The sequence below is a fragment of the Pleurodeles waltl genome, chromosome 8, assembly GCF_031143425.1.
Source record: "Pleurodeles waltl isolate 20211129_DDA chromosome 8, aPleWal1.hap1.20221129, whole genome shotgun sequence".
In the NCBI taxonomy this organism is placed as follows: domain Eukaryota; kingdom Metazoa; phylum Chordata; class Amphibia; order Caudata; family Salamandridae; genus Pleurodeles; species Pleurodeles waltl.
This window is the reverse complement of record NC_090447.1, coordinates 328,037,133-328,060,704: the sequence shown is the minus strand read 5'-3', so window position 1 is coordinate 328,060,704 and position 23,572 is coordinate 328,037,133. Positions and strand designations below refer to the sequence as shown.

The 23,572-nt window shown below is 45.7% G+C and overlaps 1 protein-coding gene across 2 annotated transcripts in view; it reads right to left on the bottom strand.

The window, feature by feature from the left end:
- The window catches only part of DIPK2B (divergent protein kinase domain 2B), a 359,981-nt gene that overhangs the window by 66,112 nt on the left and 270,297 nt on the right, over positions 1-23,572 (bottom strand). For both annotated transcript variants that reach the window (XM_069204187.1, XM_069204188.1), the window contains exon 4: positions 883-1,171. In XM_069204187.1, coding sequence (XP_069060288.1) covers positions 883-1,171 — 289 coding nt within the window. The remainder of the gene's footprint in view (positions 1-882; positions 1,172-23,572) is intronic.

The following is a 23,572-nucleotide window of genomic DNA, read 5'->3' as shown; positions in this document are numbered from 1 at the left end:
TGTGATCAAATGTTTGCGCCCCCGCACTGCCAAGCAAAATAATTAGCTAATTAAAATAATAAGATGTAATTACAATAACTTATTTCGGTCCTGTTGCAGCTGTTTCACCCCTGTCCTATATTTTTACAGTCGAACAAAAACCTTTTGCACTTTTCGAAACACCTCAACAAATAACTACTGTAATGAGGGCTTATCCAGCGCTCACAGGTGTCCCTTGGTCAAAGCAGTGCTATCATACTGAGGTCATGTGATAGGTATTGCAATTCCACTTCCTCTCTTTCCGCATACGTACCATGCACTCCTATGGCGTGGTAGACAGCAAATAATAATAAAAAAGTGTTCATTCAGACTGCATAGCCAGGTGAAGGACACTAGTCACCAGCCAATGATGAGTGACCGGAAGCTGTACTTCGGCCACGCTCCACTCCACTGCATGAACAGAAAGTAGAGCAGGAAGACCTGCAGATTGAAACCAGTCAACAAGCTGACAATAAGAAGTAAAGAGAGTGAGGTTCGAGCTGCCCAGTGGTAAGTATTGGTTAGTGATGTGCTGGCTCAAAGCCCGTTTAAAAAAATATATATATTTATGAGGGATTTCGCAAGCGCACATGTGCAGGTGAAACCTAAAAAGGACAGCAAAGTCTTGTTTATGGCTAACTGTAGACACCAAGTCGCAGGAAATTGAAGCACTGTGGTGATTTAGCATGGCAGAAGGCTTTGTGCTGCATAACGATGTGGATTTTTTCTAACAGAATCAAAATCATAATCCATTTTATTTTACCACAATAAAAGCTATGTAAATGGAATCAAAGTCAAAGGAAGATTTTAGAAATCTGTTTACAATATTGTAGGATGTCGGAGATGAAAGTGAGTGCCACCTACCTTCTTGCATGTCAATGATTCCCACTGTGCTAGAGTTCTTAATGAACAAACGGCCATCGCTGAATACACCAAAGGTGTCTTTCTCAATGTGGGTGAAGTAGAAGAGGTAGTTCATGTCATTGCTCCTCATGGACTTGATAATGCGAAGGAGCTGGTACCCCAGATCTGCTGCCACTTCGGCAGTGGAGTTGTAGAACTCTTTTAGTGGAATCGTACTTGTGCTTACAATTAGACGGCCACAAGCACCTAGGTACTTTGGAAACGGCCAGCCTTCTGATCCAGGAAATATCTGCAAGAGAGAGTAAGTACTCAAATTATTTCCTGCTGCCAAAATATTTACTGTACATGGGCTTAATGTGTATTTAGTTATGTGTTGATATAGACATACCATTTTGTCACTAATGCTCCAGTGATTAGCAAACCTACAACACATCAGTTCATATCTTTTTAACCTTTATATAACCATGAAACATTCTAAAATAAGACCACTTACTTGAATATTTGAGAGTTTCTATCGGCACCCTCTGTTTTCTGCTCTGATAGGCACGCACTTTGTCATGTCACTACAGTCGGCAGCAAGTATGTGATATACTTCTTGATGGAAAAGGAATATTATGGAATATGGGATGTTGAGGTGTTCCATTCAGTGTCTGACACTAAGGGACGTATCTAGAGTTTGGCATTAAGGAAACACCATCAAAATAAGATGCATATCCCATCTGCTGTATTCAAACTCGAAATAAGGCCCTAAGTAAATGTAATGAATATGAAAGGTAATCATCACCCATACAACGTTGCTTCGTAACAAGTTAGATGACAGCAAAATGCATCACTTTTGTACACCCTGTACTGAAAACTCTTTCAAAACCAGTCTTAGGGAATCTAAAACCAGACTCCTGTTTCACACAGCAGGCAGCCAAGCATGACTCAATAAATTCTCCAGATGCCAAAGAGTTTTGGTGTTGATTCAGTGTTGATTGTCAGGCCCTTTCTGGATACTGGGGTAACTGGGCAGTTCTCCAGTGAGTAACTGTTTTTAACACTGGGGTCCCTGAAACTTGGGTTCCTCTGCTCATGGGGATCCAAGTATACACGTCGTCCATGACTGTTCAAAGGGTTGTATGTTCTATCTTCAAGGCTTCATCTAGAACCTCATGAACGTTGGAACTCAGAAAACGTATAACTCAATACTCAGTAAATGTTGCTGTTCACTCAGAGCTATATCTTTAGAAGATTATAGGTATTTATTTACAACAGAGTAAAGTTAGGATTGTAAAATGCAGATATGCTCAAAATAAAAAATCTTAACAATGTTCTGGCCCTGAGCTATATCACAAGCCAGTTTTGTCAATGGGACAATGTAACATTTGGTATAATTGTAATGCTTGGCATGTAATAAGTAATATTGAGAAATTCTTCTATTTTAAATTTATTTTCTCTGTTTCTCTGTATAGTGCTTAGACATCCTTTAGTAGGGGCTCCCACAAAAAAGTCCCTTAAAAAACAGCAAATAAATAGTATTATACTATTTGGAAATATTGTGAGGCCTCAACTGTTATTGGAAATTCCTAGGACCTAATATTCCCTGTAGGTTTTTTTATGCAGTTGCTAGCTAGTATAACAGTTTGGATCGCTAGGGGCGCCATGGAGGCAGCTCCCAGGAGAAAATGCAGCTTACGGTGATTCCCCCACTTCTCACTGTTCCACCTCCGAACGCTGATGAGTGTGGACTAGAAGCTCACAGAGGGTGCTGTGAAATAGGTGGCTATGTACACTTCAGCTCTTCATCCAATAGTGATGGGGCTGGCTGTTAGCACATAGCGTTAGCAGCACATATAATTGTCTTGTTGCTGTATGTAATTTTTTGTTACTAATACCCATTGAATGGTACATTTTTAGATCGATCCTAGCTAGCACACATGCGCTGTCTGCAAGACCTGCTGTATTCAGTTAAAGGACTTTGATCCCACCGGCTGCATTCCATAGGTTAACTGCAGTGTTGCTTCTTTGCTGCCTCCTAACTGGTTTGCACAGCCGATGCATCACTTTCGTTCTTGGCTGAGGAGCACACTGGCCAAGTTATTTACACTATGAAATGTTTATCTGTTGTTTGTTGGAACTCTTTTTTTAATTGTTTCCTGTCTCCACTTGTGTTCTTTTGGTGCTTTTCAGCATTTACAGTTGTAGCATGACTGTTTTTATTATAGCAGCGCGCATCCTGCTTCAGGTTTTTATATACATACAAAGTTTAATGTAAACCCATTGTTTAATTCTACTTGTTACCAGTGTAATTTTATTTGTTACCATTGGCATGTATTTTGTAGAGCCCACGCTGAGACTCGAACCTGGTTTCCCAGTCCCAAAGTCAGCAGCTCTGTATTTAACCACATCTTGGCAGAATTTCGGAACCTTAAGAAACTGATTGCTTTACCGTAAGTGGCATAAAAAGGTTTAAAAAAGAAAATGTATAATCTGTACTGCGAATTAGCTTTCGGCCACTTCTCCGGCTCTTTGTTAACGGAGCGAGTTTAATCTTTAATCCCAAGTGACCACGATCGTAATATACTGCAGTCGTAAATTTTTAACTCAGAAGTGTGATGCAGTGAGACCTCAAGTTTCTCTAATAGCTGCAACGTGAATGGAGAGACACACAACGACCTTCGCTAAGTCAGGCAAACAACTCAATGCTTCTTAAAAAGACAGTGGACAATCGTTTTAGGGACGTTCTGCCTAACCTTAATATGGCTACATGAAGCCAGCATGCGAAGGGGCAGGTGAACATGCGTGATGTAAACACAACTTGAACCTTGCCTGCACCAACCACCCAAAAACTGACATATTACAGCAAGACAGACAGCCATTTTGTAAGCCTCGTCAGAGCTCCAACAAACAATCAAAGGCACTTAGAAATGAGAAATGGGTGTGACCCTGAGGAATTTCTGCAAATTATTTTTAACCACTCTATGTCTAATTTTGATCGTGCTCACACATTGGGGGCACGGGGGGAGCAGAGGGCTTGCCCGGTCTCCCCCCGGGCTTTTCGGGCCGGAGTGGTACATGCCACTGATGAGTTGGGGATTGGTGGTCGGTGCAGGAGGGGGCGGGTCGTTGGTGGGAGGATAAAAGACAGGGGCAGGGTGTGGGCGGCCTCTTTGGCCGTTGTCACACCCAGTAGGCGTGTTTGTCTTCGTGCTTGGGAGTTTATTGTAATTGTGGTAGGAGTTTGTATTACTGTTTCGAGGCGTTTTTGAGGCGGAGCTTGTCGTAATAATTACGTTTATTATAGTAGAGGGCATTTTGGTGTATTTGTTATTGTCAGGAGCATAAGGAGTTTGAAGTAAATATGGAGTTGAACAAGGTGGTGCAGGCCCTAAAAACGTTGAGGGATGAGGGCAGGGAAGATTTAATTAAAGAGGGCGTATTAGAGGAGGCGTGGGTAGGTTTAAAAAGGCCGAGGAGGTTATCGGCGCAAGGGGTGAGCGCTGCTGTAGCGGCGTGCTCTTCTCCTTTAGGAAAAGCGAAGAAATTTAAAACGAAGAGCGCGGAAGGACGAAAAGTCGCGCGCTCACCTGTTCAGCCCCAAGAGGGGTTGGTGTCCGCTTTAGGGCCGGAGGTAGCTAGTGTGTCTCGTCGATGGGGTGCGGGCCGGCTGCTGAGGCGTTCGGGCGTCTCCCTCGCAAGGAGAGTGGCAGCAGGAGGGAGGGGGGTTGGCCACGTGGGCGCGATGGCGGGTGGAGAGAGACAGGGGGCGCGGCTTGCAGGCCAGCAAAGAGGTGGGCGGGGGCGGAAACAAGCCCAATTGCCGCGCGAAAACCCGGCTGAACGCGAGGCGGCCATTTTGAAGGAAAGAACCTTGGGAGCCACAAACAAAATGGCGGCGCCCAGCGAGAAGTTTAGTTTTATGGGAAGTCGATTAGGCAAAGGGCAGGCGGTAGATACAAGAATTTTTGAGGAGTGTGGTGAGCGTGAGGAGGAGGTAATTGTGATTTCCGATGAGAAATTGGATGGTCAGGGTGGTTTTGGGTATATTCCAGAAGCTATGGGTTTACTGGAGGATTGTGATGTTGAGATGGGAAGTGGTGCAGTTGGGCTAGGAGAGACAGTTTTGGAAAGGAGTGGCGTGTAGAGAGTTATGGTGCTAATGTTAGAGATTCTAACGTTTTGGAAGTAAGTGAGCAATTGGTTTGTGCAGATTTGGAAGGTGTGATGACTAGAGGCTTGGGTAGCGGTCAGGCTGGTAGGAGTACTGGTAGGGGCGAGGTTAGCGTTTTGGCGAACAGGTGGCAGCCAGGTTTGCAGGACTTTAGCGCTGGGTGTGACGCTCCTCGGTTTCTGGGCAGGCTGAGCGAGATGGCGATGCATCAGGATGCCGGGCGGCATGCTGGTGGGCAGAGTTTACAGGTTAAGGCCAGGGCGCCTTTACTACACCGGAAAGAAGGGAGGGTAAATTCCGGAGTGGTTTACCCGACAGCGAGGGAAGCAGGTGCTCGTTGTTCGCTGGGTCACAGTGCGGGCTCAGTTTTGGAGGATGAACAGCCTTCCACCAGCTAGGGCGCTGGTGCAAGTTTTGGAAGGCAAGAAGAAACTCTGCTTGACTACGAAGAAGACGATGAAGTCCAGAATGCAAAGGTAGTGGTACCAGTTTTGCAGCCAACAGTTCCAGAAGTGGTCCAGGGCGATCACTCTAAAAATCGTCGCAGTACGCCTGGGAATTTACCTAGAGGTGAGATTGGGATGGGTCTGGGTCGAATTGTTGGCGGTTATGGGAGGGTGGTATGTGGTGCAGGCGGGGTGGACGCTTCTGTGCAGGTGAATTGCATTACTGTGGATGGGGCAGGTAAGTCAGAGGTGACGGGGGTTGTGTCGAAAGATGATGAGTTAAAGGTATTGCAGGAGTCAGTAAAGGAAGGGGGTGTACTAAGTGCTGATGTGTCGGGAAGAGGTAAAAAATTGCCGTACATGGGAGTGGCGATGCCTTTGGGGGCGCATCTCACTCAGAATTTAAAAGATAAGATTTGGAAAGGTGAATTTGTGGATGTGTTTAAATTATTGCATAGAGAGGTGCAAGCGAAGGAAGGGTCAAAGGAAGAGGAGTGGGAGTTGGCCAGGAGACCTAAAGTTCCTACAAATATTGAAAATTGGACATCAGCCTTTCTGATTTATGCAAGCGTCTATTGTGAAAAGCACAAGGATTCGTGTATTGCTTTGTTTAAATATATGGATGTGGTGCGGCGGGCCCAAATGGATTATGGGGGATTTGGGTGGTTCCGTTACGACGAGGAATTTCGTGCAAGGAAGGCGATGGACCCATCCAAAGCTTGGGGGGAAACAGATAATGAGTTGTGGATGCAGTGGTTAAGGACGGCCAGGTATGCTCCTACTACGCACACTGCAAGTGGTCTTCCGGTACAATATAAGCCCTTTCAGGGGCGTCCCACCCAATTTGGGGTGGGTTTTGGACAGCGTGGGCAGTTGCAAGGGAATGGGTCTTGCTGGGCATTTAACTGCAGCTTCTGCAATAGGCAGTCCTGTAGATTTCGGCATGATTGCTCCCATTGTGGAGGCAGGCACCCAGCTTTTCAGTGTTTTGGAGGCATGCACTGGGGATGGCAGGGACAGCAAAATAGAGGTGGTGACAGGGGCAGAGGCCAGATTCAGCAGGTTGTTGGAAAAGGGCCCTACGCCTATTAAATGTGAAGCTATTTCTTATTGGCTACGTTGGTATCTTCGAAGGGAAGAAGCAAAGGTGTTGTGGAGTGGTTTTGTTGAAGGTTTTCGTTTATGCTATCAAGGTCCTAGAGTGCGAAGGTGGGCCAATAATTTGAAATCGGCAAGGACTTATCCGGAGGTGGTTCAGGCAAAATTGGACAAGGAATTGGAATTGGGAAGAATTGTAGGCCCCTTTTCGGAGTGGCCTTTGGCCAACTTGACTATTTCTCCCCTAGGAGTGGTTCCTAAAAAACAGACAGGTGAATTTAGGCTGATACATCATTTGTCTTGGCCAGCGGGGAGTTCAGTCAATGATTTTCTCGCTGTTGAGGACACTGTTGTGCACTATGCATCAGTAGATGAAGCTGTTGCCTTGGTGAGGAAGTATGGGCAAGGGGCAGAGATGGCAAAAGCGGACATTAAATCAGCGTTTCGGTTATTGCCTGTTCATCCGGAAGATTTTTCTTTGTTGGGAATTCAGTTCAGGGGTGCGATTTATGTGGATCGCCTGCTCCCAATGGGTTGTTCGGTTTCTTGTTCCTTGTTCGAAATGTTCAGCACGTTTTTGCAGTGGTGTTTCCAGTACAAGAGAGGGGACAGGTTGGCGACACATTACTTAGATGATTTTTTCTTTGTGGGGGCGGCAGAAACAGGTTCATGTGGCAGGGCTTTGTTGGAGTTTGAGGACTTGATGTCTGAATTTGGGGTTCCACTGGCAAAGGAGAAGACGGAGGGCCCTGTGTCATGTATTAACTTTCTTGGCATTGAGCTGGATTCGTTGAGGATGGAGGTGAGGTTACCTCAGGACAAAGTGAGGCAGTTGATTTTGCTTTTGGAAGACACGGTCAAAAGACATGAGTTGGAGTTGCGGCGAGCTCAGGAATTACTGGGTCATTTGAATTTCGCTTGTAAGGTGGTCAGAGTGGGCAGAGCCTTTTGTAGGAGACTTGGTTTTGCAATGAGAGGTGCGACGTTACCGCATCATCACATTAGGATCAAGACTCAGGTGAAGGAGGATCTGAAAATGTGGATTTGTTTTTTGCAGGAGTTTAATGGAGTGTCTATGTTGGTGGATGATTCGGATTGGTTTTGGCAGGTGGAGTTGTTTTCTGATGCATCAGGTGCCCACGGTTTCGGGCTGTTTTGGGATGGTCATTGGATGGCGGAGGCTTGGCCAGCCAAATGGAAAGAAGCAAGGCATAGCATTGCCTTTTTGAAATTTTTTCCTTTAGTGGTGGCGTTGGTAGTCTGGGGTTCCCATTTGGCTAATCGGAATGTGGTGTTTAATGTGGACAATCAGACAGTGGTAGCCTTGGTGAATTCGCAAAAGGCGAAGGATGTTAAAGTGTTGAAATTGCTGCGTATTTTCTTGTTGCATTGCTTAAAATTCAATGTTCTGTTCAAGGCTAAGTACATCCCTGGAATCAATAATGATATTGCTGATGCCCTATCTCGTTTTCAGTGGCAGAGGTTCCGTGGTCTAGCACCGGGAGCGGATACGGAGAAGACTCTGGTACCGGGGGAGTTGTGGGCTTTAGGAGATTAAGAATGTTGGAGCTGGTACAGCGGTCTATAGCCCCGTCTACAAGGAAGAGTTATGGTCGGGCCTGGTTGGAATTCTTGGAAGCAGGAGCAGTGGAAGTGGTTGGGGGGGATGACGTAGTTATTAGGAGACGGGATATGGCGGTTCGCTTCATTATGCATCTGATTGATAAAGGTTTGTCTGCTGTTACAATTGCAGGTAAGTTGGCGGGAATATCATTTTACGGTAAGTATTTTTGGGGTTATGACCCAGTGGAAGGGGAGATTTGCAGGCGGATCTTAGCGGGTTGGGCCAGGTCGGGAGGTGCAAGGTGGGATAGAAGGAGGCCAATCACGTCCCAATTATTGCGGGCCATTTTACGGGCACTGGAGGTTGTTTGTTTTTCAGAATGGGAAGTGGGTTTGTTATCTTTATGCATGGCTTGGCTCTTTCATGGAGCGTTTCGTATTTCAGAGTTGTTAGGTTTAAAAGGGAGGGAAGGTTTATTACGTTCCAATGTACAGGTAAGTGGAGGGGATGTTGTTGTTTGGTTGGGTAAAACCAAAGGTGATCAGTTGGGCAGGGGTCAGGAGGTTGTTTTACGGCGTACAGGATCTCAAGATTGTCCGGTTAGGTCGTGGTTCATATTTGCAGGTAACTTGCCGGAGTCTGCAAGGTTTGTATTTTTACATCAAGATGGTTCTTCGTTATCGGCGTCTCAGGTTTTGGCGGTTTTAAAAATGTGCTTGAGGCGGTTGGGTTTGGATCCAGGATTATACGGGACTCATTCGTTGAGGATTGGCGCGGCAACAGAAGCCAGGAGACTGGGGAGGAGTGATCAAGTAATCCAAGACTTGGGTAGGTGGAGGTCGCAGTGTTTTAAACGTTATATTAGAGCAGATAAATGATCATAGGGTGATCTTTCATGGTAAAGGGGTTCTTTTCAAAAAAAATATTTTGCTCCTTTTAACTATCTGCTCTTTTCCTCCTGTTCTAGCTGTCAGTTTCCTGGTGCTTTCCTTTGGGGTGGGCTTACAGTGAGAGGTAAGACTGTAAGACATACTTTTAACATCTTTTTTGCTTCATAGGTTGTGTTGGGGGTCCAGACGGAGTATGTACGGTGTGGATCGTTGGGCACTCATTCATTGGCTGGGCTGAGAAGCAGGCTGCGACGAGGCATTTTGGTCGACAATTGGGTTTGGATGGTGTGAGGGTTAAAGTTAGTTGGGTGGGTAAGAGTGGGATGAGGTGGGGAGAGCTTTTATATGTTCTTTCACAAAGGATTCGGCAAGGTGTTTGCCCTGATTTATTGGTTATTCATCTGGGCGAAAATGATTTGGTTTCCCTTTCAGGTATAGGTTTACTGAAGGCAATGAAGTTAGATTTGCTATGCATTAAGGAGAAGTGGTCTGGGACACACATTGTCTGGACGGGACTGGTACCTCGGAGGGTTTGGAGGGGGCTCATTCTTTTCAAGGAATAGAGAAACAGCGAAAGAAGGTGAATAGGGAAATGAGGTCTTTTTGTCGAGTTCAAAGCTGTGTTGAGTCATGACAATATTAGCGGTTCAGATGTAGGTTTTTTCCGTCAGGATGGGGTTCATTTATCCTTTTTGGGTAATGAGATTTATTTGTTTGAGTTACGAATGATGATTGCGGACCTGTTGGGGGTTAAGCTATGGGATAGATAGATAGGTCGGGTGGGGCAGGAAAACGCCTACCGGGTTTTCCTGTGTGGCGGGGGTTTCTGGTCAAGAAGCATTTCGGGTGGGGAAAGGGATCGATATAAAAATCAGTGGACAGGGAATTTACACAAGGCAAGGGGAATTTTAGAAGGGATGGGTAAGGGGTAGGTCAGGTCAAGGTGGTAGGCATAAGGGGTAGGTTGAATGGGTTCTTTAGAGGGAGGGGGAGGGGATAGGAGGAAAGTTATGTATTAGTGAGGTTATGTAGTTTTGTAAGGCTTTATGCCAAGGTGTTTATGTTGCCAGACCTGTTCTATTAAAGCGGCCTTTTACCCCTTAACAACGAGTTTGTGGTTTGTTCACTCTTTGGGCCCGATGGGGGCTCGGGGGGAGCAGAGGGCTTGCCCGGTCTCCCCCCGGGCTTTTCGGGCCGGAGTGGTACATGCCACTGATGAGTTGGGGATTGGTGGTCGGTGCAGGAGGGGGCGGGTCGTTGGTGGGAGGATAAAAGACAGGGGCAGGGTGTGGGTGGCCTCTTTGGCCGTCGTCACACCCAGTAGGCGTGTTTGTCTTCGTGCCCGCCCGCCCTCCCATGCATTGATTCTTGTTCCCGTGGGATTTTTGTTGTCGTACCCCTTTTTGTTTGGTGTTTTTTGTTTGGAGGTGATTTGCAATTAGTGAGGCATTGTAGGTTGGGCATTAATAAGTTTCAGCTTTGACAGGACAGGTCTGGGTTTGTTTTGGTTAATGGTTCATTAGATGTGTTTGTATGTCAAGGGGGGTTTGGGTGGCTTTATTATTTTTGCCGCTGGTAGTCAGGTCTGGCTGCGGGGGTTTCTGGTCAAGAAGCATTTCGGGTGGGGAAAGGGATCGATATAAAAATCAGTGGACAGGGAATTTACACAAGGCAAGGGGAATTTTGGAAGGGATGGGTAAGGGGTAGGTCAGGTCAAGGTGGTAGGCATAAGGGGTAGGTTGAATGGGTTCTTTAGAGGGAGGGGGAGGGGATAGGAGGAAAGTTATGTATTAGTGAGGTTATGTAGTTTTGTACGGCTTTATGCCAAGGTGTTTATGTTGCCAGACCTGTTCTATTAAAGCGGCCTTTTACCCCTTAACAACGAGTTTGTGGTTTGTTCACTCTTTGGGCCCGATGTCCTTTATGTTCCGTTGGCTCTCCTTCACTTCTGCAGGGCTGCCGGTTCTAGCAGGAAGCTCTAGGGCCCCGGGGTGGCAACAAAGGGAAACTCTATATTTGCTGTTCTCTTCGGTGTCTTGTTAAGGCACACTTGCTCACATGCTTCAGTCGGATGTGCGGGTACCGACACTAACAGTACACAGCACTCTACGCCATGTCAGTGAAGTTACATGCAGGCTATTAAAAAGTTTTTGAAACAAGTATACTAACAATCATACGTTCACACATTTATTACTACAGTGCAAATGTTAAATTCAGTGTTTTAACTCAGTATAGTCATATTGAGACATTTCTGCTTATTTCTGTAGAGATTCTGTTAGTCACCCTACATTACCAACTGTAAGTACAGTACTGCGCATGCAGCTCCTAAGAACGAACACTAAGCCCATATTTATACTTTTTTAGCACCGCATTTGTGCAGCTTTTTGACGCAAAAACGGCGCAAACTTTCAAAATACAAGTTGTATTTTGTAAGTTTGCGCCGTTTTTGTGTGAAAAAGCGGCGCAAATGCGGCGCCAAAAAAAGTATAAATATGGGCCTTAGGCGCCATGTACCTCAATGACTTAAACTTGTTTCTTATGCAGTTACTAAGTTTTCCTTTTAGAAAGGCATTTTTGTTGGTCGCAAATGAGTGCGAAAACAATTCGATTTTAAAGCATTCTCCAGGGAAACTTCTCTATCTCCATTACAACCACATGGGTAAAAGACATTGTCATTTACAGCGCCAATAGCTCTAACTCTCGCACATAGGAGACCTAGGGCCAGATGTATCAAAATATTTTGCACTCGCAAACGGTGAAACGGCCGTTTGTGAGTGCAAAATCGTGGTCTGCAATGCATCAAAGGCATTCGCAGACCACAAAATGAAAATCGCAAAAATTGCGATTTTTTGCGTTGCGACCTGGATTTTGCGAATCGCAATTTGCGATTCCAAAATCCAGGTCTCAAGGCAATTCTGCAAAAAATCGCAAATTGCGTTTTTTCGCAGAATGGTATTTTGCACATGCAAAATACCATTGTCTGCAACCAGGTGGTAACCTGGTGCAAAATTTAAAAATGCAGTAAAACTGCATTTTTAAATTTAATATGTAAAGCACACATGCCCTTTTGGCATGTGTGTACTTTACATGGTAAAAAAAAAAAAATTGGGGTGCAGGAGAGGGGGCCTTAGGCCCCCAGCACCCTTGCCTTTTGCATTTCCCAAATTGCGATTTCTGGTTCAGAAATCGCAATTTAGGAAATGCAAAAAATTCGCAGCTATGGGCCAACAGGCCCATAGCTGCGAATGGGGCCAGTATCGCAATTTGCGATTCGGTAATTGCATTTGCGATTTTTAAGAAATCGCAATTACCGATTTGCAAATGTGATACATGGGGCCAGATGTAGCAAAAATAAAAATTGCGACTCGCATTTTGCGAGTTGATGCGACTCGCAAAATGCGAGTCGCAAATTGGAATGCCAGAAAAAAAAGCGATCCGATTTTGCGACTCGCAGCCGGACTCGCAACGCTGTGTGAGAGTCCGCAGTTTGCGAGGTCGCTGTTTGCGAGTGTGCAAAAACGAACTCGCAATTAGCGAGTGGGTGTCGCAAATTGCGAATACCTTCAAAATTGCTTGCAGATGCAGCAGAACACTCCAGAAAGCATACCAGAACACTCTGGAAACACTTCCTGGCACATGATGATGGCATCACAGCCAGGAAGTTAACAAATACACCTGGGAGGAGGGCTCAACAGTGAGCAGTGTCTCTGCCACTCACAGTAGGGTGCTGAGGAGTGGTAGGCACAGCACCATGGACGCAGCAGGGACCAGCCAGGCTGGCAGGAGGGGCAGGAGATCATAGATAACAGCCAGGACAGATTCATGTGGCACATGGCGTTAATGTGCCACATGACTGGTTGGCATTTTCCTGCCCATGGACAATTTCAACTTGTATATAGTTTCTTCATGACATTAATAAAACAGTTATTTTTGTTCCACCTAACAAATGGTTAATAGGTGAGTATGGTGGGAGTTGACACGTACCGTCCAAAATATTGCGTTGCAATGTGGTCCCGTCTCAGTCTGCCTTGATTAGCTAGACTCCTATCCCCATGATGGCGATGTGGTTGTTCTTGCTCTTCATCATCAGGATCTGGGTCTGCAGGGGTGAGAGGTAGCCCACGTCGGGTGGCTATGTTGTGGAGGATGGCGCATGCGACCACAATTTTGAAAGCGGTAATGGGGGTGTATTGGAGGGCGCCTCCACTGCGGTGGAGGCATCTGAATCTTGCCTTCAGCAGTCCGAAGGTGCGCTCGATCAGGTTCCTGGTCCTCTTATGCGCACTGTTGTATTGCCTCTCCGATTCAGTTCTGGGTGTTAAAAACTGAGTCATGATCCAAGGCCTGAGAGCATATGCACTGTCACCTGTTGGGCACAAAAGTACACGGTCAGGAAGTCCAGATTGTCGTGCACAGTGACCTGTGTGTATGTCTGCAAGTGTCTGTGGCTCTACCTAGGAGGTAACCGTCTCCAAATTCCCCACGTTCCAGGCGTTGATGTATCCCACTATGCCTAAAAATGTATGAGTCATGGGTACTGCCAGGAAACTTAGCTACGATGTCCGTGATGACATAATGGGCATCACAAACAACCTGTATGTTGAGTGAGTGGGTACACTTCCTGTTGCGGAAAATGTGTTCCAGATTAGCAGGGGGGCATATTTGAATGTGTGTCCCATCTACACACCCTATGACATGAGGAAAGTGGACAATGCGGTAAAAGTCCAGCTTGGTGCTGTTAATTTCTGCCTCATTCCTTGGTAAGTATATGAAGTGAGACATGTGCGTGACTAAGGCATCTAGGAATGCCCTGAGGAACCTTGACACTGCACTTTGGGATACCCCACCTGCCACGGCAATGACCCCCTGATAGCTCCCTGAGGCCAAGAGGTGCAGTGCGCATAGCACTTGCACATGCGTAGGGATGGCGCAGCCACGCAGAGTCTTGTGTTCTAGCTGTGGTTTGAGTAAATCTATTAATTCTAGAATGGCTGCGCTGCTAAGGCGGTATTTGTCATAGATCTCCTCTTCAGTTTGCTGAAAAAGAGTCTGCCTGGTTCTATATATCTTCTCCTGTCTGTGGCCCCTCCTCCTCCTCTGCTGGGCTGCGTAGACTCTCCTCCTCACTGCTATCAGGTATATCTCCGCCATCTTGAGTAACCCAGATGCCTTCTGGGTCCCCTTTTATACTTTGGTAATGGTTACCACCTGCTCTGAGTTAGTGGTAAATGGGACATGCAAACTGGGCTTTTTGCGACTAGTCGCAATTTGCGAGTTGCAATTGCATAAGGTTTGCAACTCGCAAATTGCGACTTGCAATTTGCGGGTCGCAAAATGGGGTCGCAACGGATGCGACTCGCAAACGGGTCCCATCGTTTTTTGCGAGTCGGAAATGGGCTTTTTGCATCCCATTTCCGATTTTGCACTGTCGCAAATTGCGAATCGGCCCGTTTGCGAGTCGCAAACGTTTGCTACATCTGGCCCATGGCCCTTTGCGGGTCGGTAATTGCGATTTCTTAAAAATCGCAATTACCGAATCGCAATGGGCCAGAATCATACATCTGGCCCCTAGTGCATTTCAAATATTTGTTTAAGTAGGCCACGAAGAAACCCCAGTAAACCCTGCCAAGAATCCGCATTGTAGCCTTCACGTTAGGCAGCCAGAGCTTAACTCACTGAGCTATTTCAGCGATTTTGAGCGTGTTGGCCACGCTTTCTCTCCCAACAGCCAGCAATTACTGGTGCATTTTGACGATTAACTATGTTTTAGTTCTAAACACATTTCCTGTCAACCAGATGAGTGAGAGAAGCTATTGCAATTTCAGAAACTCGTTTCTTTAATATTCAGCAGCCTGACAAGCTGTGAACATGAAATAAGAAAGCTGCAAAACGTTCTCACTTCAAACAAAATAGAGCTAAGCCATGATCCGAAAGAAACACTGAGCTCATATAGCACAGGACTGCATTCTTCAAAAGTTCTGTTTACTGACGACAAGCAATAAAATATTGAAAAAATATTTGACCGTGTATAGCTTGAAAAGAAGTGTTTAATCGTGCTGAGGACATCATGTTTTCACACTCGATGCCAGCCTAACGCAAGTAGCATAAGGGACGCTGTGGTAATTTATATGCAAATTGATGCACGAGTTAATTGCTTTGGGGTTGTCACTGGTGTTTTATGTTTGACTTGTAAAGATCACGCCTGACATATCCATTATGCAGGGCTAAAGTGACCTCTAGTTCTTGCTATGGGCGTGATGCACGAAATGCGATTTGTTCATTCATATGCAAATGGGAGGAAAAAAAAACTTTTCTGAAGTTTTGTGCTAGTGCCTTTTAGCCTGGCCCAACGCTCTGTGGTGTTGGCACCACGATGTGTCAATTGACCCCGTCCTGTGCGAATTTGGGCCAGTGTCACAGGATCTAGGCCTTTCCTCAATCCCATGTGGTTTTCAATCAGAGTTATGTGAGCTTGACCTCATAGGCCCATATTTATACTTGTTTTAGCGCCACATTTGCGTCATTTTTACCAAATACATTGATATTTTGTAAGATTGCGCTACTTTCGCGTCAAAAGATGACACAAATGCGTAGCTAAAAAATGTATAAATATGGGCTTCAATGATATTTTGTAAGACTGTGCTGCTTTTGCGTCAAAAGATTACGTAAATCCGGCGCTAAAAAAGTATAAATATAGGCCACAGTGTGTAATGTCTGCTCAGCATTATATGTGAGGTCCGCACTATCTGCGATCTTGCAGAATTATAGTTCTTTACTTGAAGATAAAATAGCGCCTGTTAGAAAATAAATAGAGAAATTTCCCTAAAACGCTAAATTGAAAAAATATTATGTTTTTAATCCAAAACCTAACACCCCCTAAAATGTACCAATTATAAATATCTACACAACCAAGACTCCTCCCCAATGCTCTGCTCATCATCTCACACATTATGTCGTAAATGGCATCACAAATCACGTCTTCAACGATATCCCCAAGGTGTACAAAAATGAAGGTCAATTTCGGTTACAGCCAGGGGGCTCTGGGTGATAGGACTGGCTTTCAACAATGCCCAATGCCCAACACGCCTATTGCACACAGTAGCTGTAGATTGCCTTTGGCTGTGTTCAGAGTAGTCTGGGAGAAGTACCTGGCTTTTGGTCTGGCCCTACATGTAGGTCCTGTGCACCCTAGCCCTAATCCCAGGACCTTGTTGCCATAGACCTCAACTGTGCCCAGCAGGCCAGAGTGATCCACAATTCTAATCCCACACAAAACAGCCCCTGGTGTCCGAGTGTATGCCCGGTCTTCAAATCTTGCCTTTGAGACTCAGACATAGCATCACACAAAGGGCCTGTGCTGAGCGTTACTGGGTGCAGAGGCCAGGGCCCATTTTGGCTGTAAACATCAGGTTCTGATTATGCAGCCTGGCTTTCAATACCCCTGCTACAAACAATCACTAGACAAAGCCCTAAGCCTAACCTACTAGGCTCTAGGTGCATGCCTAGCACTCAGGTTTTGAATTCAAATCATAACCCAGTGTACTCATCCTTTGATATACCCAGTACGTTCTTAGCATAGTTCTTGAGCACATCTTGGACCTGAGTTGGTTTCCTCTGTTTTTAGCTTCACTTTATATTTTACATTTACACATTTTTTTCTGCATTGCTTTGAGCATGGATTTTTTTTAGCGAGGACCTTTTAAAAACTTTTATCAGCTTGATTTTACTCTAGGAATATATAGAGAGAGCTGCTTATTTAGTTAGCCTCTGCACGACATATAATCAGTACTCTTTGTCCAAGGCTAAGAACACTGTACGCGATATTCTAGTTTGTGTTGCACATGTAGGAGACAGCTTCTAACATCTAGACACAGCATTGCATCAGAGTTGTGCTTCCAACACAGTATGAGTTTATTATATAAACGATGTACTGACCCAGAAGGGATAGAAGGCATTCCAGCCATGACCATCCTGGGATACAGGCTGTGTTTGACATACAGCTCTGCTGGCGCTAATCTACCAGCTCCCTGAGAGGATTGCCATCTACACTGCAGGCTGACTCCTGAGATTGTCCTCAGGTATGAGGCTGGGGATAATCCTTTAGATCAGGCCAGGCAGAAGGGTACACCCGCTGAGCCCTCAAGTATAGTCCTAGGGTTAGGTAGGAAACCCTGGAATATCTAGAACCACATGCATCCTGACGGGACTGTTTATCTTCTTTACCATGTTTGTAATGCTGATTACTTTGTTGTGTTCCATCTGCCCAATTATCGCAGCTCATTTGCTATATGCTAGATTGCGATTGTTTCAATAAATATATTGAAAACTTTTCTAGCATCTCTTTTGTGTCCTGCCTGGGCATGCATGAGTAATACAATGAAAGGGTAAGATCTGTTTTCATGGCCCCCTGGGCAGTCAGAGTGCCATGTTCAGGTTTGCCACACTCACCGACAGCCCCAGTTGGTTTGGGGTTCAGGTGAGGAACTATGAGCTATCCAGGAATTGGGACAAAAGTTTCTGGTGGTGTGGACAGACTTAGGGGGTCATTCTGACCCTGACGGGCGGCCAGAGTTCCCCCCTCCGAAATACCGCTCCACGGTCGAAAGACCGCAGAGGGTATTCTAAGTTTTTCCCTGGGCTGGCAGGCGGTCGCCAAAAGACCGCCCGCCAGCCCAGGGAAAAACTCCCTTCCCACGAGGATGCCGGCTCGTAATCGAGCCGGCGGAGTGGGAAGGTGCGACGGGTGCTGTTGCACCCGTCGCGTATTTCACTGTCTGCCAAGCAGACAGTGAAATACTCGTAGGGGCCCTCTTATGGGGGCCCCTGCAGTGCCCATGCCAGTGGCATGGGCACTGCAGGGGCCCCCAGGGGCCCCGCGACCCCCCCTACCGCCATCCGGGTCCCGGCGGGCGGACCGCCGGGAACTGGATGGCGGTAGGGGGGGTCGGAATCCCCTCGGCGGCGCAGCTAGCTTGGAGGATTCAAAAGGGCGGCGGTACACTGGCGGGAGACCGCCAGTGTTGCCGGTCTGACCGCGGCTTTACCGCCACGGTCAGAATGCCCTGCGGGGCACCGCCGGCCGGTCTAAGACCGCCGGGGTCAGAATGACCCCCTTAGTCTCCCACATTCGAAGTCCTGTTGTCATATTATTTAGTCCTATTACCATAGTAGGAACCATATAACACACGTGGCGTTCATCCAGGCCCTGATGTTAGTGCAGCAGCTACCATTGTGACATTAGTTACCTCATTGATGAAATCAATGTTTGTCATATGTGATGTCAGCTGTGATCTCATTGATTATGCCAATAATGCCATAATCTCTGACATCATGTGTGAAGTTTTACACATTGCATTGGGAGAGTAATGGTTGTGTAGCTCACCATGCTAGTAAAATTCAGGTGTTTTTAGGCTTTGGAAGAGACATATTTATATTGGACGAGGGAGGCCAGTCTTCGGCAAAAACAAGTTATAAATTGATCCTAATGTTATATGCTTTCACCCTCCTGTACAAAGGCAAACATAAACCATCTTGATCAACTATTCATTTTGGAAGAAAGTGCTGAATTCAGCTGTTAAAAAACAGACCAGTGAATGACATACGAGAGAAAGCGGCAACAATATACACAGCATACACCCCCTAAACACAACTACATTTTTAGGTCTGCTAGTGTCAGCTTTTGGTTAGCCTTCTATACCTAGTTGCTTGAATGTTGTTTGAATAAGTCCTGTTAAGGCATTGGGTCAATGGGCTGTCTATCACACATTGGATCAGTCCACAGCATTTCGTGGATGTGTCCATTTTGTTTCTGTAATGTCCTGCCCTTTTGGCTGAAACTGGTTCTGCAATATTAATATTTACTCTTTGCAAAAGCCCATCAAATATCTCTGAATTTACCTGCATTTCCCTCTCTTCATCAGCAAGCTGATCCGTTTCACCTGCGTGGTCTGTAATCCCCAGGTTCAGTATGGGAAATGGAAGGCAGAAAATGGAAGGTACTAGGAAAGTACATAATTTGCCTGGGCAACTGTGGTTCAGGTGTGCTAGCGACAGCATGAGGTTTCAGGGATGCATGCAGCAAGTATGGTGCCTGGTGCGGTTGTATGACACAACCACACATGCCATAACCACACGTACCTTAACTATGCGGTCGGAACCACAACAGCGTCATTTCCACGCACGCCTTTACCACGAGTTTTGTTGTAAAAGCATGCTTAGTAAAGGCATATGTGGAAACGGCATGTGTGGTCATACAACTCCCCTCTGAACCAAAAAAACTACCCCAACCCCCCTCACCCGCCCTGAGGCCCAAACTACCCGCCCTGAAAAACTAAACTACTCCCACACCACCCACCTGCCCTGAGCTCTAAAACCTTCCCCACCCCTAATAACTAAACTAACCCAAACCCCCACCCACCCTAAGCCCTAAAAAATAAACTACCTGAGCCACCACCACACCCCTAAAAAATAAACTACCCCTACACACCCACCCAACCTGAGCCCTAAAACCTTCCCTACCCCAATAAGTAAACTACCGACCCCCCCACCAACCCTATGCCTTAAAAAATATACTACCATGACCCCCAACCCCCACCCCTAACAAATAAACTACCAGAACCCCCCACCCACCCTAAGACCTAAATCCACCCCACCAATTAAAACTACCCCCAAACTATGCCTCAGCCCCACTTTCCTCACCGCGTCCTCTCCTGATCCTCCTCACCTATGTTCTCTGCCCTTCTCCTGCCCTTCCTTAAGCCTTCCCCTGTCCCTAGAAAATAGCCTAACGCCCCCTACCTCTAAATAAATAAACTACCCCGACCGCCCCAACCCACCCACCCTACGCCCTAAAAAATAAACTTCCCCAACCTCTTTACCCCAAAAAATAAACTACTCTGATAAGCCATAAATCCACCCCACCCCTACAAACTACCCCCAAACCCTGGCCCAACCCCACTTACCTCACCATGTCCTCTCCCGATCCTTGCTCCTCTCCTACCTCCTTCTGCCCTTCCTTAAAACCACCCCTGCCCCTAAAAAATAACTTACCCTGCCTCACCCCTAAAAAATAAACTACCCCAACCCACACCAACCCTAAACCCTAAAAAATACATTTCCCCAACCCCGTTTCCTGACCCTAGAAAACATAAACCACCCTGACCCTCCCACCCAGTCTAAGCTCTAAATCCACCCCACCACTAAAAACTACCCCCAAACCCTGCCAGAGCCCCACTTACCTCACCACGTCCTCTCCTAATCCAGTAGACTGTTCTCTGCCTTAACCACTCATGCATGATTAAGGCAGAGAAAAAGGCAGTTGTTGTTTAGGCAAGTGTTGTTCTGCTTCCATTGGAAAGGTCTGCATTGTTTTGGACATTTCCCACTTGGTGCATACTGCTTCCAGACCACGAGTGGATGACTGAGTGACTTCTCTGTCCTTGCACAGTTTCAGAATCATGCTGGTCTCGTAACAGACCAGTGCCTCCACCAGCTGGTGATATTGTGCAAGATCACAGTATCGCATGGTAGAAATAGTTAGGAGGTTCAATATCTCCTGCCAAAGCTCCAATTCGTCACACACATTTGGCACACACAGTGCCAAAACTCCCACCGGAAACAATGCCCACCTCCACATTCTCTTACTCCAACACCATCCTTCTACCCTTTTGTAGCACACACTAACTGCACCATTAGTTGTCAGATACCTGGAGTTGATTTCCTCAGGAGCAGAAGATTGGTCCTCTATCCCAACCCAGACTACTCACAACAAAACTAATCTCCGTACTGAGCACCATGGAAGGGGAAAGGGGAATAGGATTTAGAGAGACTGCCTCAGAGATGATGCTTCATCAAGGTGCGGACTTCCACCTCACTGTTAGTTTAGCTGGTGAACGGCACCTGAAAGATTTTTGTCACAATTAATAAGGACACACTATAACATACCAATTAACTTATCAACTTTTCGTTTCAATCCAGCAGTACTATAATCACTCACCCTGCTGATCTCTGGGAAATTGACCCTCTCTCTGTTTGTCTTACTGTTGTTATTAAAATGAAAATAAGTCTTTTAGAAAATAAACTTTCTCTGTTCAAATAGAATTGTTTGCTTCTTCACTGAGAGATTTTTTTTGTCTTTTTCCTCTGCAAACTTTTCTTTTCCTTCGCTCAAGAATGTTGCTATATATTTATATATATATATATATATATATATATATATATATATATATATATATATATATATATATATATATATATATATATATACATATACATATGTATATATATATATATATATATATAGTTAATTATTATCTCAAATTCAGGCGATGAGGAATAACCTCTTAGTTAACTGTCTCTTATTTGTTTCCTCGTAAGGAAAATATTAGTAAATATTGTCTGTATAGCTTTTCTTGGTTTAGTTGGTTATGCCAAGCATGCTATATAATGTGAGTCGTCAATGTTTCTTTTATATATATTTTCTCTAAAAGCTCTTTGAATTGTTGTATTTTCTCCTTACCACAGAATTTTCACAAAACGTTCAAATAAGTTCGTTTTTTAAAATTTGCTTCTTAGGTTTTTGTTCCACTGACACTTGAGTTTTCTTTCTTAATTGCGGTACAGGCAAAGACGAGTTTTCCTCACAGAATGTTTCTTCACAGATGCGCTCATCCTACGAACACCTGATTCCTGTCAAAGCGCAGTTGAAGTGCGAAGCGCTCAGGTTTCGCGCTCGGATCCTAGCAACTGGGCTAAGGCAGCACTAGATCGACAACTTCACTGTCTGCCTGAACGGCGGACATCTTGGATTCCTGTTCTCGACCTCCGTTCTGTAAAAGATGCAACACGACTTGACAGATCTTCCTCCAGTCTGGACGACGCTGTCTCCACTGAGGATACTTCTTTATCTGCATCCTGGTTACTTTTTTGCCACCTTTCGAAGTTGTGGCATGACCGGTTTGGGAGGTCTTGACAGTACTCTTCTTCAAGGAACAGTTCTCCAATTTTGGTTTGTTTAGATAGGTTCTGTGGAAACGATTTATTAACATTGAAGCATGTATGTAAGTGCGAGGCTCCCAAGATTGCTCTTCTGAACCGTAACCTTTCCAATGAACTAAATAGTATAATTGGCCTCTTTGTATCTTAGAATCTAAGATCTGATTGACCTCGTACTTTTCTGCAGAGCTGAATTGAACTGGACTGGGAGGAGTGTTTAAACGTAAATTCGGAGGGCTGTTCTTTAGCAATGAGACATGAAAAACTAGATGTATCTTTCAATAAATTGGTAATTGCAATTTAACTGCCACTGGATTGATCATTTTGTCTACTTTAAATGGACCTATGAAGCGTGGCTGAAATTTTTGATTTCCTTTGAGATGTAAATGTTGTGTGGACAGCCAAACTCTGTCCCCCTTTTATAAACTGGGCCTTCTTTTCTTTTCTTATCTGTTTGAGCCCTATATGATTGTTTTGATTGAATTATGTTTTTTCTAGCACTAACTAAGGTGGTCTGTAATCTCTTTATAATCTCTTCTCCTACAGGCACTGTGGCCCTCATTACGACCCTGTCGGTCCGCGGTAATTTGGGGAAAGGTACTGCCAACAGGCTGGCGGCCAAACTACCAATGTACCACTCCGGCTGCCAGGGTGGTAATGGCCGATGGGCTGGAGACTTCGGTCTTCAGCCTGGCGGTTGTCACAATCCCTCCCTCGGGATTATGAGGCCACCTACCTCCATGGTTTTTCGTGGCAAGCGTACCACCACGAAAACCATGGCAGTAGGCACTATCAGTGCCAGGGAATTCTTTCCCTGGCACTGATAGGGGTCTCAAACGCCTCCCTCCCCCTCCCCAGAGTTCTCCCCCACCCTCCCCCTCCCTCTCCTGCCCCCCTACATTTACACACCCACACACTTGAGTTTTCTTTCTTCATCGCGGTACAGGCAAAAACGAGTTTTCCTCACAGAATGATTCTTCACAGACACGCTCATCTTCCGAACACCTGACTCCTGTCAAAGCGCTCAGGCTTTGCACGTGTATCCTAGCACCTGGGCTAAGGCAGCACTAGAGCAGCAACTTCACTGTCTGCCTGAACGGCGGATATCTTGGATTCCTGTTCTCGACCTCCGTTCTGTAAAAGATGCAACACGACTTGACAGATCTTCCTCCAGCCTGGATGACGCTGTCTCCGATGAGGATTCTTCTTTATCTGCATCCTGGTTACTTTTTTTGCACCTTTCAAAGTTATGGCATGACAGGTGTGGGGGTCTTGACATTAGTTCCTACCTACCACCACCATTAAGGCGTGTGACAAGCAAAGACTACTCCATCACTTACCATCACCCCCCAGCGACTGTGGATAACGCTGCTTGTCAGGACTATCAATCCTATTCCTAGAGCTAAACAGCCCTTGATTGTAAGTGCTCCACTTAAAAGGGTATGTGTTGGCATGGTGCCTTGCTGCCCTCATTTGAACCTTTGCTATACAGTGTGCTTTATTAGGTGCGTGATGATGCAGATCTCTAGATTTCTTACTGTAATCT